At 44.7% G+C, this 17654-nt stretch overlaps 1 protein-coding gene across 18 annotated transcripts in view; it reads right to left on the bottom strand.

Moving 5' to 3' along the window:
• The window catches only part of LOC118377495 (highly divergent homeobox), an 86285-nt gene that overhangs the window by 6863 nt on the left and 61768 nt on the right, over positions 1-17654 (bottom strand). For 3 of the 18 annotated variants that reach the window (XM_052487216.1, XM_052487210.1, XM_052487201.1), the window contains exons 5-7: positions 3733-4104; positions 3063-3116; positions 2816-2962 (exon numbers count right to left, since the gene is read on the bottom strand). The exons of 13 other annotated variants lie outside the window; for them this stretch is intronic. In XM_052487216.1, the coding sequence (XP_052343176.1) occupies positions 2816-2962; positions 3063-3116; positions 3733-4104 (573 nt within the window). The remainder of the gene's footprint in view (positions 1-2815; positions 2963-3062; positions 3117-3732; positions 4105-17654) is intronic. 2 more of the 18 variants (XM_052487206.1, XM_052487205.1) reach the window with 2 other exon arrangements.

The following is a 17654-nucleotide window of genomic DNA, read 5'->3' as shown; positions in this document are numbered from 1 at the left end:
CTGTTAATATCTACAAACAAATACATCACTTTAAAAATGAAGGACAGCCACACACTCCAGGAGCTCAGATGCAAAAATATTTACAGTTGAAGTGGGAAGTTTAAGTCAGTTTCTCACAATTCCTGACATTTAATTAGTAAAAATTCCCTGTCTTAGGTCAGTTACATCACCACTTTATTTAAACAATGTGAAATGTCAGAATAATCGTAGAGAGAATGATTTATTTAAGCTTTTATTATATTCATCACATTCCCGTGGGTCAGAAGTTAACATACAAAAGTTTTGAGAATGACACAAATCTAAATTTTCACAAGGTCTGCTGCCTCAGTTTGAATGATGGCAATTTGCATATACTCCAGAATGTTATGGAGAGTGATCAGATGAATTGCAATTAATTAAAAGTCCCTCTTTGCCGTGCAAATGAACTGAATCCCCCAAAAGGTTTCCACTACATTTCAGCCCTGCCACAAAAGGACCAGCTAACATCATGTCAGTGATTCTCTCGTTAACACAGGTGTGAGTGCTGACGAGGACAAGGCCAGAGATCACTCTGTCATGCTGATTGAGTTCGAATAACAGACTGGAAGCTTCAAAGGAGGGTGGTGCTTGGAATCATTGTTCTTCCTCTGTCAACCATGGTTACCTGCAAGGAAACACGTGCCGTCATCATTGCTTTGCACAAAAGGGCTTCACAGGCAATGATATTGCTGCCTGTAAGATTGCAACTAAATCAACAATTTATCGGACCATCAAGAACTTCAAGGAGAGCGGTTCAATTGTTGTGAAGAAGGCTTCAGGGAGCCCAAGAATGTCCAGCAAGCACCGGGACCATCTCCTAAAGTTGATTCAGCTGTGGGATCGGGGCACCACCAGTACAGAGCTTGCTCAGGAATGGCAGCAGGCAGGTGTGAGTGCATCTGTACGCACAGTGAGGCGAAGACTTTTGGAGGATGGCCTGGTGTCAAGAAGGGCAGCAAAGAAGCCACTTCTCTCCAGGAAAAACATCAGGGACAGACTGATATTCTGCAATAGGTACAGGGATTGGACTGTTGAGGACTGCTGAGGACTGCTGAGGACTGGGGTAAAGTAATTTTTTTCTGATGAATCCCCTTTCTGATTGTTTGGAGCATCTGGAAAAAGCTTGTCAGGAGAAGACAAGGTGAGCACTACCATCAGTCCTGTGTCATGTAAACAGTAAAGCATCCTGAGACCATTCATGCGTGGGGTTGCTTATCAGCCAAGGGAGTGGGCTCACTCACAATTTTGCCTAAAAACACAGCCATGAGCAACTTCTCCCAACCATCCAGGAATAGTTTGGTGACAAACAATGCCTTTTCCAGCATGATAGAGCATCTTGCAAAAGGCAAAAGTGATAACTAAGTGGCTCGGGGAACCAAACATTGATATTTTGGGTCCATGGCCAGGAAACTCCCAGACCTTAATCCCATTCAGAACTTGTGGTCAATCCTCAAGAGGTGGATGGACAAACAAAAACCCACAAATACTGACAAACTCAAGCATTGATTATACAAGATTAGGCTGCCATCAGTCAGGATGTGGCCCGGAAGTTCATTGACAGCATGCCAGGGCGGACTGCAGAGGTCTTGAAAAGAAGGGTCAACACTGCAAATATTGAATCTTTGCATGCCATGGTCAAGAAAAGCCTTTGACACTTATGAAATGCTTGTAATTACACTTCAGTATCCATAGTAACATCTGACAAATATCTAAAGACACTGAAGCAGCAAACTTTGTGGAAATTAATATTTGCGTCATTCTCAAAACTTTTGACCAGGACTGTACACGCAATTAGTATTTGGTAGCACTGCCTTTAAATTGTTTAACTTGGGTCAAACGTTTCTGGGAGGCTTCCACAAGCTTCCCACAATAAGTTGGGTGAATTTTGGCCCATTCCTCCTGACAGAGCTGGTGTAAGTGAGTCAGGCTTGTAGGCCTCCATGCTCGCACACACTTTTTCAGTTCTTCCCAAAATGTTCTATAGGATTGAGGTCAGGACTTTGTGATGGCCACTCCAATACATTGACTTTGTTGTCCTTGAGCCATAACTTTGGAAGTATGCTTGGTCATTGTCCATTTGGAAGACCCGTTTGAGGACAAGCTTTAACTTCCTGACTGATGACTTGAGATGTTGCTTCAATATATCCACAAAAATTATCTTTCCTCATGATTCCATTTATTTTGTGAAGTGCACCAGTCCCTCCTGCAGCAAAGCACCCCCACAACATCATGCTGCCCCCCGTGCTGCCCCCCGTGCTGCCCCCACGGTTGGGATGGTGTTTTTCAGCTTGCAAGCCTCCCCATTTTACCTCCAAACATAACGATGGTCATTATGGCCAAACAGTTCTATTTTTGTTTTATCAGACCAGAGGACATTTCTCCAAAAAGTCCAGACAGGCAAAATCACAAGAATCACAAGAATGGCTTCAGATCAAAGTCTACGTTGAGACCGAAGGGGTCTTTAAATTAAAGATCCAGGCAGCCTCTCGTTTTAACAATACATTGTCAAGGTCACCACCGTCTGTCGAAACATTGGACGTAAATATTTTTGCATCTGAGCTCCTAGAGAGTGTGCGGATCTCCTTTATTTTTTAAGTGTTCCACTCCTCTAGCCAGCACCTCGCCTAAATAGGCGTGCGTTTCTTTCGCCTCTAAATCAAACACATCACAAAATATAATATACGGTTAAGATCCACATCTGTCAATCAAACACAACTAATGTTAATACTGTACAACACTCAAAGGGAGTGTGTGATTGGCTGATACAGCTGAGAGGAAGCCTCTGATTGGTTGCTACCTTGACTATCTCAGTGTCTACGTTGAGCTGATTGGCTGCTGCGTTGATCTTCTCTCTGCAGACAGAACCCAGACTGGTCATCCCTCGGTCCCAGTACCGCTTCAACTGGCCCAGGTCCACATCACTGAACTGGGTCCTGTCCTGTAGCTACACACACACTATACATTATAGACACATGAAAGATTATGGAACAGTATAGATGGTGACAGTGCTCTAATCTCCTAAAGACTGCTAGATGAAGACTTACAGTTCTCTTCCTGGAGTTACTGATGAGCCACGGAGCAGAGGGACTGACTGGAACCTAGACAGGGGAGAGACGAGAGGAGGATAGAGGAGACGAGAAGAGGAAAGAGCAGGAGAGGGGAGGAAACAAGAGGTGGAAAGAGGAGAAGAGGAAAGAGGAGGAGAGGCAACAAGAAGTATAAAAGGAGGAGAGTTACTGATGAGCAATGGAAAGGCTGACTGGAACCGAGACAGATAACAGGAGAGGACTGCATGTACAGAACAGTAGGAAAACTTCAGTTTAAAATTATTCATATCCCCTACCTGTATGCTGGGTTATGCAATCGGAGAGGTATGTAGTGTTGTAGTAACTGGGTAGTAGTAGTAGTAGTAGTAGTAGTAGTAGTAGTAGTAGTAGTAGTAGTAGTAACAGTAACCCCTACCTGTATACTAGGAGAGGTCTGTAGTGTTGTAGTAACTGGGTAGTAGTAGTAGTAGTAGTAGTAGTAGTAGTAGTAGTAGTAGTAACAGTAACCCCTACCTGTATACTAGGAGAGGTCTGTAGTGTTGTAGTAACTGGGTAGTAGTAGTAGTAACAGTAACCCCTACCTGTATACTAGGGGAGGTCTGTAGTGTTGTAGTAACTGGGTAGTAGTAGTAGTAGTAGTAGTAGTAGTAGTAACAGTAACCCCTACCTGTATACTAGGAGAGGTCTGTAGTGTTGTAGTAACTGGGTAGCTGTCCCGAGGATATGGACCAGGCCTTGAGCTGCTGAGGACCAGGGAGGGGGATGTGAGGACTCTCTCCCCAGATCCATCTCCCCTGCTGGGGCTGTCCCTCACCCCCTGGCCTCTCTGGAGGTCCCCATGGGCCGTGGCAGCCATGTTGGATAACTCTTCCTCCCTCCGCCACTCATCCTCTTCATCACCTGTCTCCATGGCGATAGATAGGCAACCAATAGTGTCCGAGGGGTGGGGAGTCTGTCTGTGTTTCTCCAGCCTGCTCCTATCAGAAGGCTGTCCTTGTCCTAATCCCTCCCCTTCCCCCCTCTCTGATAGGCTGAAGACCTGATTAATACGGGGGAGTGGTCTGAAGGGGAGGGATGGGGGTGAGGAGGGGGAGGGACGGGGCCTGGGGGATGAGGTGGGAGAGTCTGGTGGTTGGATTGAGGCCTGGGCTGGGGCTGGGAGGGAGAGGGCCAGGGGCCAGACTGGAGAGAACCATACTGTCTAGCCCAGCTCCGAGGTACCCCCTCCTACCCCGGCTACTCCTGCTGCCCCCCGGCCCTGGCCCCACTTGTGGGGAAACCCACCCTCTTGGACATGCTGTTGATGGGGGGCCGGGGGCGAGGAGGAGTGAGGAGAAGGAGGGGAAGAGGAGAGGGAGGGGGGTTTTATAGTGAGGAAGTGACATGGTACCCAATCTGGAGTGGAGCTGGAGGGGAGGAGACAGAACTGTTACTCCTGTGCTGTGATTGGTTACAGAGTTTGATGGACATGTGCAGGCAGCTCAGAGTCAGAAGGGAGGGCTTAACAGTGGGCAAAGGGGAACTAGAGGCGGAGCCTAGAGAGTAAATCCCAGTCAGGATGACATCATTGTTGTTGTTGACAGAGCTAAGCGGAGAGGAAGAAGAAGAGGAGGAAGAGGAAGGGAGGAGATGGGAGGAGCCTCTCTGGATGTTCCGAGCCGCCGCCATCTCTGCTGTCAGCATGGCGCCCGCGACTAAAGCCCCGCCTGCTAGTGTGTGATTGGACAGAGCTAACCCAGCCACGCCGTGATTGGACAGAGCTCCCCCAACCATGCTGTGATTCGATAAGGAGTGGGATACGCCCGCATTCTGGTCAGTCCTCGAGGCCAGCTTCCGTCTCTTGTTCCCCACCCAGGTCTGGAGAGAGACAGACACATAGTTAACACTACCACTGCTACAACATCACCCAGGTCTGGAGAGAGACAGACACATAGTTAACACTACCACTGCTACAACATCACCCAGGCCTGGAGACAGACAGACACATAGTTAACACTACCACTGCTACAACATCACCCAGGTCTGGAGAGAGACAGACACATAGTTAACACTACCACTGCTACAACATCACCCAGGTCTGGAGAGACAGATAGACACATAGTTAACACTACCACTGCTACAACATCACCCAGGTCTGGAGAGAGACAGACACATAGTTAACACTACCACTGCTACAACATCACCCAGGTCTGGAGACAGACAGACACATAGTTAACACTACCACTGCTACAACATCACCCAGGTCTGGAGAGAGACAGACACATAGTTAACACTACCACTGCTACAACATCACCCAGGTCTGGAGAGAGACAGACACATAGTTAACACTACCACAACATCACCCAGGTCTGGAGAGACAGACACATAGTTAACACTACCACTGCTACAACATCACCCAGGTCTGGAGAGAGACAGACACATAGTTAACACTACCACTGCTACAACATCACCCAGGTCTGGAGAGAGACAGACACATAGTTAACACTACCACTGCTACAACATCACCCAGGTCTGGAGAGAGACAGACACATAGTTAACACTACCACTGCTACAACATCACCCAGGTCTGGAGAGAGACAGACACATAGTTAACACTACCACTGCTACAACATCACCCAGGTCTGGAGAGAGACAGACACATAGTTAACACTACCACTGCTACAACATCACCCAGGTCTGGAGAGAGACAGACACATAGTTAGCACTACCACTGCTACAACATCACCCAGGTCTGGAGAGAGACAGACACATAGTTAACACTACCACTGCTACAACATCACCCAGGTCTGGAGAGAGACAGGCACATAGTTAACACTACCACTGCTACAACATCACCCAGGTCTGGAGACAGACAGACACATAGTTAACACTACCACTGCTACAACATCACCCAGGTCTGGAGAGACAGACAGACACATAGTTAACACTACCACTGCTACAACATCACCCAGGTCTGGAGAGACAGACACATAGTTAACACTACCACTGCTACAACATCACCCAGGTCTGGAGAGAGACAGACACATAGTTAACACTACTACTACTACAACATCACCCAGGTCAGACAGACAGACACATAGTTAACACTACTACTACTACAACATCACCCAGGTCAGACAGACAGACACATAGTTAACACTACTACTACTACAACATCACCCAGGTCAGACAGACAGACACATAGTTAACACTACTACTACTACAACATCACCCAGGTCAGACAGACAGACACATAGTTAACACTACTACTACTACATCATCACCCAGGTCAGACAGACAGACACATAGTTAACACTACCACTGCTACAACATCACCCAGGTCTGGAGAGAGACAGACACATAGTTAACACTACCACAACATCACCCAGGTCTGGAGAGACAGACACATAGTTAACACTACCACTGCTACAACATCACCCAGGTCTGGAGAGACAGACAGACACATGGTAGTAGTAGTAGTAGTCTAGTAGTAGTAGTAGTACTATAGTAGTAGTAGTCTAGTAGTAGTAGTAGTAGTAGCAGTAGTAACAGTAACAGTAGTAGCAGTAGTAACAGTAGTAGTAGTATTAGTAGCTGTAGTAACAGTCATATTAGTAGCAGTAGTAACAGTAGTAGTATTAGTAGTAGTTTTGTTAACTATGTGTCTCTCTCCAGAACTGGGTGATGTTATTGTAGTAGTATTAGTAGTGTTAACTATATATCTCTCCTCAACTTTTAGCCAATAGAGACTGGTATGCATAGTATTTATATCAGTCCTCTGATTACAATGACGTGCCGCTCTGTTCTGGACAAGCTGCAGCTTAACTAGGTCTTTCCTTGCAGCACTGGACCACATGACTGGACAATAATCAAGATAAGACAAAACTAGAACCTGCAGAACTTGCTTTTTGGAGTGTGGTGTCAAAAAAGAAAAGCAGAGCATCTCTTTATTACGGACAGACCTCTCCCCATCTCTTTATTACAGACAGACCTCTCCCCATCTCTTTATTACAGACAGACCTCTCCCCATCTTTACAACCATTGAATCTATATATTTTCAACATGACAGTTTACAATCTGAGGTAACGTCAAGTAATTTAGTCTCCTCAATTTATTCAACAGCCACACCATTCATTACCAGATTCAGCTGAGGTCTAGAACTTAGGAATTATTTGCACCAAATACAACGCTCTTAGTTTTAGAGATGTTCAGGACCAGTTTATTATTGTCCACGCATTCCAAAACAGAACTCTTTGTTAAGGGTTTCAGTGACTTCATTAGCTGTGGTTGCTGATGCGTATATGGTTGAATCATCAGCATACATAGACACACAGGCTGTGTTTAATGCCAGTGGCAGGTCATTAGTAAAAAAATAGAAAAGAGTAGAGGGCCTAGAAAGCTGCCCTGCGGTACACCAAACTTTACATGTTTGACATTAGAGAAGCTTCCATTAATGAAAACCCTCTGAGTTCTATTAGATAGATTGCTATATCGTGGATTTAGAGCTGAGATTGAAAAGCCATAAGACATGTTTTTTTTCAACAACAGTTTGTGGTCAATAATATCAAAAGGCTGCACTGAAATCTAACAGTATCGCTCCCACAATCGTCTTATTATCAATTCCTTTCAACCAATCATCAGTCATTTGTGTCAGTGCAGTACATGTTGAGTCACCTTCTCTATAAGCATGCTGAAAGTCTGTTGTTCATTTGTTTACAGAGAAATAGCATTGTATTTCCCCAAAAATTCCATCAGTTTGCTAAGAGCTGGCAGCAAGCTTAAAGGTCTGCTGTTAGAACCAGTAAAGGCTCTTGGGCAGCGGAATTACTTTGGTTTCCGTCCAGCCCTGAGGACAAATACTTTCCTCTAGGCTCAGATTAAAATATGACAGATAGGAGTGGCTATAGAGTCAGCTACCATCTCAGTAGCTTTCCATCTAAATTGACAATGCCAGGAGGTTTGTCATTATTGATCGATAACAATTTTTCCACCTCTCCCACTAACTTTACAAAATTCAAACTTGACCTGCTTTTCTTTCATTATTTGTTTTTAAATGCATGAATACAATTTCTCACTGTTTGTTGTTGGCATTTCCTGCCTAAGTTTCCCCCACTTTGACAATGAAGTAATCATTCAAATAACTGGCAAATTAAAATGGTTTTGTGATGAATAAGCCATCTGATTGGATGAAATGTCTTTCTGTCCATAATTTCATTTAAAGAACTCCATCATTATTTATATCATTGATCTTGGCTTACAGTTTCTTCTTCTTTTTATTGAGTTTAGTCACATAACTTCTCAATTTGCAGTAATTAAGTCAGTCAGCTCCGCATTAATCACATCAGAGAAACAAATATTTTAAACATCATCCACAATCCACATAAGAGTCACAGCAAAATATTTTGTATGATCTCCTGTACACTATTTTAGGACCAGCTGTTGGAACTTTGGCTTTCCTGGATATAGCCACTATACTGTGATCACATCATCCAATGGGGATGGATATAGCCACTATACTGTGATCACATCATCCAATGGGGATGGATATAGCCACTATACTGTGATCACTGCATCCAATGGGGATGGATATAGCCACTATACTGTGATCACTGCATCCAATGGGGATGGATATAGCCACTATACTGTGATCACATTATCCAATGGGGATGGATATAGCCACTATACTGTGATCACTGCATCCAATGGGGATGGATATAGCCACTATACTGTGATCACTGCATCCAATGGGGATGGATATAGCCACTATACTGTGATCACTGCATCCAATGGGGATGGATATAGCCACTATACTGTGATCACTGCATCCAATGGGGATGGATATAGCCACTATACTGTGATCACTGCATCCAATGGGGATGGATATAGCCACTATACTGTGATCACTGCATCCAATGGGGATGGATATAGCCACTATACTGTGATCACTGCATCCAATGGGGATGGATATAGCCACTATACTGTGATCACTGCATCCAATGGGGATGGATATAGCCACTATACTGTGATCACATCATCCAATGGGGATGGATATAGCCACTATACTGTGATCACTGCATCCAATGGGGATGGATATAGCCACTATTGTGATCACTGCATAATGGGGATGGATATAGCCACTATACTGTGATCACTGCATCCAATGGGGATGGATATAGCCACTATATGTGATCACTGCATCCAATGGGGATGGATATAGCCACTATACTGTGATCACTCATCCAATGGGGATGGATATAGCCACTATACTGTGATCACTGCATCCAATGGGGATGGATATAGCCACTATACTGTGATCACTGCATCCAATGGGGATGGATATAGCCACTATACTGTGATCACTGCATCCAATGGGGATGGATATAGCCACTATACTGTGATCACTGCATCCAATGGGGATGGATATAGCCACTATACTGTGATCACTGCATCCAATGGGGATGGATATAGCCACTATACTGTGATCACTGCATCCAATGGGGATGGATATAGCCACTATACTGTGATCACTGCATCCAATGGGGATGGATATAGCCACTATACTGTGATCACTGTCCAATGATCACTACATCACATCCAATGGGGATGGATATAGCCACTATACTGTGATCACTGCATCCAATGGGGATGGATATAGCCACTATACTGTGATCACATGCATCCAATGGGGATGGATATAGCCACTATACTGTGATCACTGCATCCAATGGGGATGGATATAGCCACTATACTGTGATCACTGCATCCAATGGGGATGGATATAGCCACTATACTGTGATCACTGCATCCAATGGGGATGGATATAGCCACTATACTGTGATCACTGCATCCAATGGGGATGGATATAGCCACTATACTGTGATCACTGCATCCAATGGGGATGGATATAGCCACTATACTGTGATCACTGCATCCAATGGGGATGGATATAGCCACTATACTGTGATCACTGCATCCAATGGGGATGGATATAGCCACTATACTGTGATCACTGCATCCAATGGGGATGGATATAGCCACTATACTGTGATCACTGCATCCAATGGGGATGGATATAGCCACTATACTGTGATCACTGCATCCAATGGGGATGGATATAGCCACTATACTGTGATCACTGCATCCAATGGGGATGGATATAGCCACTATACTGTGATCACTGCATCCAATGGGGATGGATATAGCCACTATACTGTGATCACATCATCCAATGGGGATGGATATAGCCACTATACTGTGATCACATCATCCAATGGGGATGGATATAGCCACTATACTGTGATCACATCATCCAATGGGGATGGATATAGCCACTATACTGTGATCACTGCATCCAATGGGGATGGATATGGGATGGATCCAATGGGGATGGATATAGCCACTATACTGTGATCACTATCCAATGGGATGGATAGCCACCACTATACTGTGATCACTGCATCCAATGGGGATGGATATAGCCACTATACTGTGATCACTGCATCCAATGGGGATGGATATAGCCACTATACTGTGATCACTCATCCAATGGGGATGGATATAGCCACTATACTGTGATCACTGCATCCAATGGGGATGGATATAGCCACTATACTGTGATCACTGCATCCAATGGGGATGGATATAGCCACTATACTGTGATCACTGCATCCAATGGGGATGGATATAGCCACTATACTGTGATCACTGCATCCAATGGGGATGGATATAGCCACTATACTGTGATCACTGCATCCAATGGGGATGGATATAGCCACTATACTGTGATCACTGCATCCAATGGGGATGGATATAGCCACTATACTGTGATCACTGCATCCAATGGGGATGGATATAGCCACTATACTGTGATCACTGCATCCAATGGGGATGGATATAGCCACTATATTGTGATCACTGCATCCAATGGGTACGGATATAGCCACTATATTGTGATCACTGCATCCAATAGGTACGGATATAGCCACTATACTGTGATCACTGCATCCAATGGGTACGGATATAGCCACTATACTGTGATCACTGCATCCAATGGGTACGGATATAGCCACTATACTGTGATCACTGCATCCAATGGGGACGGATATAGCCACTATACTGTGATCACTGCATCCAATGGGGATGGATATAGCCACTATACTGTGATCACTGCATCCAATGGGGATGGATATAGCCACTATACTGTGATCACTGCATCCAATGGGGACGGATATAGCCACTATACTGTGATCACTGCATCCAATGGGGATGGATATAGCCACTATACTGTGATCACTGCATCCAATGGGGATGGATATAGCCACTATACTGTGATACTAGCCACTATACTGTGATCACATTATCCAATGGGGATGGATATAGCCACTATACTGTGATCACTGCATCCAATGGGGATGGATATAGCCACTATACTGTGATCACTGCATCCAATGGGGATGGATATAGCCACTATACTGTGATCACTGCATCCAATGGGGATGGATATAGCCACTATACTGTGATCACTGCATCCAATGGGGATGGATATAGCCACTATACTGTGATCACTGCATCCAATGGGGATGGATATAGCCACTATACTGTGATCACTGCATCCAATGGGGATGGATATAGCCACTATACTGTGATCACTGCATCCAATGGGGATGGATATAGCCACTATACTGTGATCACTGCATCCAATGGGGATGGATATAGCCACTATACTGTGATCACTGCATCCAATGGGGATGGATATAGCCACTATACTGTGATCACTGCATCCAATGGGGATGGATATAGCCACTATACTGTGATCACTGCATCCAATGGGGATGGATATAGCCACTATACTGTGATCACTGCATCCAATGGGGATGGATATAGCCACTATACTGTGATCACTGCATCCAATGGGGATGGATATAGCCACTATACACTGCATCAATGGGGACTGTATAGCCACTATACTGTGATCACTGCATCCAATGGGGATGGATATAGCCACTATACTGGATCACTCATCCAATGGGGATGGATATAGCCACTGTGATCACTGCATCCAATGGGGATGGATATAGCCACTATACTGTGATCACTGCATCCAATGGGGATGGATATAGCCACTATACTGTGATCACTGCATCCAATGGGGATGGATATAGCCACTATACTGTGATCACTGCATCCAATGGGATGGATATAGCCACTATACTGTGATCACTGCATCCAATGGGGATGGATATAGCCACTATACTGTGATCACTGCATCCAATGGGGATGGATATAGCCACTATACTGTGATCACATTCCAATGGGGATGGATATAGCCACTATACTGTGATCACTGCATCCAATGGGGATGGATATAGCCACTATACTGTGATCACTGCATCCAATGGGGATGGATATAGCCACTATACTATCACTGTCCAATGGGGATGATCCACTATACTGCACTCCAATGGGGATGGATATAGCCACTATACTGTGATCACTGCATCCAATGGGGATGGATATAGCCACTATATTGTGATCACTGCATCCAATGGGGATGGATATAGCCACTATACTGTGATCACTGCATCCAATGGGGATGGATATAGCCACTATACTGTGATCACTGCATCCAATGGGGACGGATATAGCCACTATACTGTGATCACTGCATCCAATGGGGATGGATATAGCCACTATATTGTGATCACTGCATCCAATGGGGATGGATATAGCCACTATACTGTGATCACTGCATCCAATGGGGATGGATATAGCCACTATACTGTGATCACTGCATCCAATGGGGATGGATATAGCCACTATACTGTCCAATGGGGATGGATATAGCCACTATACTGTGATCACTGCATCCAATGGGGATGGATATAGCCACTATACTGTGATCACTGGATCCAATGGGCATCCAATGGGGGATGGATATAGCCACTATACTGTGATCACATTATCCAATGGGGATGGATATAGCCACTATACTGTGATCACATTATCCAATGGGGATGGATATAGCCACTATACTGTGATCACTGCATCCAATGGGGATGGATATAGCCACTATACTGTGATCACATGCATCCAATGGGGATGGATATAGCCACTATATATCACTGTCCAATGGGGATATAGCCACATTATCACTGCATCCAATGGGGATGGATATAGCCACTATACTGTGATCACTGCATCCAATGGGGATGGATATAGCCACTATACTGTGATCACTGCATCCAATGGGGATGGATATAGCCACTATACTGTGATCACTGCATCCAATGGGGATGGATATAGCCACTATACTGTGATCACTGCATCCAATGGGGATGGATATAGCCACTATACTGTGATCACTGCATCCAATGGGGATGGATATAGCCACTATACTGTGATCACTGCCAATGGGGACTATAGCCACTATACTGTGATCACTCATCCAATGGGGATGGATATAGCCACTATACTGTGATCACTGCATCCAATGGGGATGGATATAGCCACTATACTGTGATCACTGCATCCAATGGGGATGGATATAGCCACTATACTGTGATCACTGCATCCAATGGGGATGGATATAGCCACTATACTGTGATCACTGCATCCAATGGGGATGGATATAGCCACTATACTGTGATCACTGCATCCAATGGGGATGGATATAGCCACTATACTGTGATCACTGCATCCAATGGGGATGGATATAGCCACTATACTGTGATCACTGCATCCAATGGGGATGGATATAGCCACTATACTGTGATCACTGCATCCAATGGGGATGGATATAGCCACTATACTGTGATCACTGCATCCAATGGGGATGGATATAGCCACTATACTGTGATCACTGCATCCAATGGGGATGGATATAGCCACTATACTGTGATCACTGCATCCAATGGGGATGGATATAGCCACTATACTGTGATCACTGCATCCAATGGGGATGGATATAGCCACTATACTGTGATCACTGCATCCAATGGGGATGGATATAGCCACTATACTGTGATCACTGCATCCAATGGGGATGGATATAGCCACTATACTGTGATCACTGCATCCAATGGGGATATATAGCCACTATACTGTGATCACTGCATCCAATGGGGATGGATATAGCCACTATACTGTGATCACTGCATCCAATGGGGATGGATATAGCCACTATACTGTGATCACTGCATCCAATGGGGATGGATATAGCCACTATACTGTGATCACTGCATCCAATGGGGATGGATATAGCCACTATACTGTGATCACTGCATCCAATGGGGATGGATATAGCCACTATACTGTGATCACTGCATCCAATGGGGATGGATATAGCCACTATACTGTGATCACATTATCCAATGGGGATGGATATAGCCACTATACTGTGATCACATTATCCAATGGGGATGGATATAGCCACTATACTGTGATCACTGCATCCAATGGGGATGGATATAGCCACTATACTGTGATCACTGCATCCAATGGGGATGGATATAGCCACTATACTGTGATCACTGCATCCAATGGGGATGGATATAGCCACTATACTGTGATCACTGCATCCAATGGGGATGGATATAGCCACTATACTGTGATCACATTATCCAATGGGGATGGATATAGCCACTATACTGTGATCACATCATCCAATGGGGATGGATATAGCCACTATACTGTGATCACTGCATCCAATGGGGATGGATATAGCCACTATACTGTGATCACTGCATCCAATGGGGATGGATATAGCCACTATACTGTGATACTGTGATCACTGCATCCAATGGGGATGGATATAGCCACTATACTGTGATCACTGCATCCAATGGGGATGGATATAGCCACTATACTGTGATCACTGCATCCAATGGGGATGGATATAGCCACTATACTGTGATCACTGCATCCAATGGGGATGGATATAGCCACTATACTGTGATCACTGCATCCAATGGGGATGGATATAGCCACTATACTGTGATCACTGCATCCAATGGGGATGGATATAGCCACTATACTGTGATCACTGCATCCAATGGGGATGGATATAGCCACTATACTGTGATCACTGCATCCAATGGGGATGGATATAGCCACTATACTGTGATTACTGCATCCAATGGGGATGGATATAGCCACTATACTGTGATCACTGCATCCAATGGGGATGGATATAGCCACTATACTGTGATCACTGCATCCAATGGGGACGGATATAGCCACTATACTGTGATCACTCATCCAATGGGGATGGATATAGCCACTATACTGTGATCACTGCATCCAATGGGGATGGATATAGCCACTATACTGTGATCACTGCATCCAATGGGGATGGATATAGCCACTATACTGATCACTAGGGGATGGATATAGCCACTATACTGTGATCACTGCATCCAATGGGGATGGATATAGCCACTATACTGTGATCACTCATCCAATGGGTACAGATATAGCCACTATACTGTGATCACTGCATCCAATGGGGATGGATATAGCCACTATACTGTGATCACTGCATCCAATGGGGATGGATATAGCCACTATACTGTGATCACATTATCCAATGGGGATGGATATAGCCACTATACTGTGATCACTGCATCCAATGGGGATGGATATAGCCACTATACTGTGATCACATTATCCAATGGGGATGGATACAGCCACTATACTGTGATCACTGCATCCAATGGGGATGGATATAGCCACTATACTGTGATCACTGCATCCAATGGGGATGGATATAGCCACTATACTGTGATTACTGCATCCAATGGGGATGGATATAGCCACTATACTGTGATCACATCCAATGGGGATGGATATAGCCACTATACTGTGATCATATCATCCAATGGGGATGGATATAGCCACTATACTGTGATCACTTATCCAATGGGGATGGATATAGCCACTATACTGTGATCACATTATCCAATGGGATGGATATAGCCACTATACTGTGATCACTGCATCCAATGGGGATGGATATAGCCACTATACTGTGATCACTGCATCCAATGGGGATGGATATAGCCACTATACTGTGATCACTGCATCCAATGGGGATGGATATAGCCACTATACTGTGATCACTGCATCCAATGGGGATGGATATAGCCACTATACTGTGATCACTGCATCCAATGGGGATGGATATAGCCACTATACTGTGATCACTGCATCCATGGGGATGGATATAGCCACTATACTGTGATCACTGCATCCAATGGGGATGGATATAGCCACTATACTGTGATCACTGCATCCAATGGGGATGGATATAGCCACTATACTGTGATCACTGCATCCAATGGGGATGGATATAGCCACTATACTGTGATCACTGCATCCAATGGGGATGGATATAGCCACTATACTGTGATCACTGCATCCAATGGGATGGATATAGCCACTATACTGTGATCACTGCATCCAATGGGGATGGATATAGCCACTATACTGTGATCACTGCATCCAATGGGGATGGATATAGCCACTATACTGTGATCACTGCATCCAATGGGGATGGATATAGCCACTATACTGTGATCACTGCATCCAATGGGGATGGATACAGCCACTATACTGTGATCACATTATCCAATGGGGACGGATATAGCCACTATACTGTGATCACTGCATCCAATGGGGATGGATATAGCCACTATACTGTGATCACTGCATCCAATGGGGATGGATATAGCCACTATACTGTGATCACATCATCCAATGGGATGGATATAGCCACTATACTGTGATCACGTCCAATGGGGATGGATATATAGCCACTATACTGTGATCACTGCATCCAATGGGGACGGATATAGCCACTATACTGTGATCACGGGATGGATATAGCATCCAATGGGGATGGATATAGCCACTATACTGTGATCACTGCATCCAATGGGGATGGATATAGCCACTATACTGTGATCACTGCATCCAATGGGGATGGATATAGCCACTATACTGTGATCACTGCATCCAATGGGGATGGATATAGCCACTATACTATCATATCATCCAATGGGGATGATATAGCCACATACATCACATCATCCAATGGGGATGGATATAGCCACTATACTGTGATCACATCATCCAATGGGGATGGATATAGCCACTATACTGTGATCACATCATCCAATGGGGATGGATATAGCCACTATACTGTGATCACTGCACCAATGGGGATGGATATAGCCACTATACTGTGATCACTGCATCCAATGGGGATGGATATAGCACTATACTGTGATCATATCATCCAATGGGTACGGATATAGCCACTATACTGTGATCACTGCATCCAATGGGGATGGATATAGCCACTATACTGTGATCACTGCATCCAATGGGGATGGATATAGCCACTATACTGTGATCACTGCATCCAATGGGGATGGATATAGCCACTATACTGTGATCATATCATCCAATGGGTACGGATATAGCCACTATACTGTGATCACTGCATCCAATAGGTAATGGATACAGCTTTAGAACAAAGTGCTACACTATTAGTAAAGATGTGATCAATGTGGATGATGTTGTTCCTGTAGTGTTTGTAAACACCCTGGTGGG

This window comes from Oncorhynchus keta, chromosome 30, assembly GCF_023373465.1.
Source record: "Oncorhynchus keta strain PuntledgeMale-10-30-2019 chromosome 30, Oket_V2, whole genome shotgun sequence".
In the NCBI taxonomy this organism is placed as follows: domain Eukaryota; kingdom Metazoa; phylum Chordata; class Actinopteri; order Salmoniformes; family Salmonidae; genus Oncorhynchus; species Oncorhynchus keta.
The sequence above is the reverse complement of the archived record's forward strand: the minus strand, read 5'-3'. Positions and strand labels throughout refer to the sequence as shown.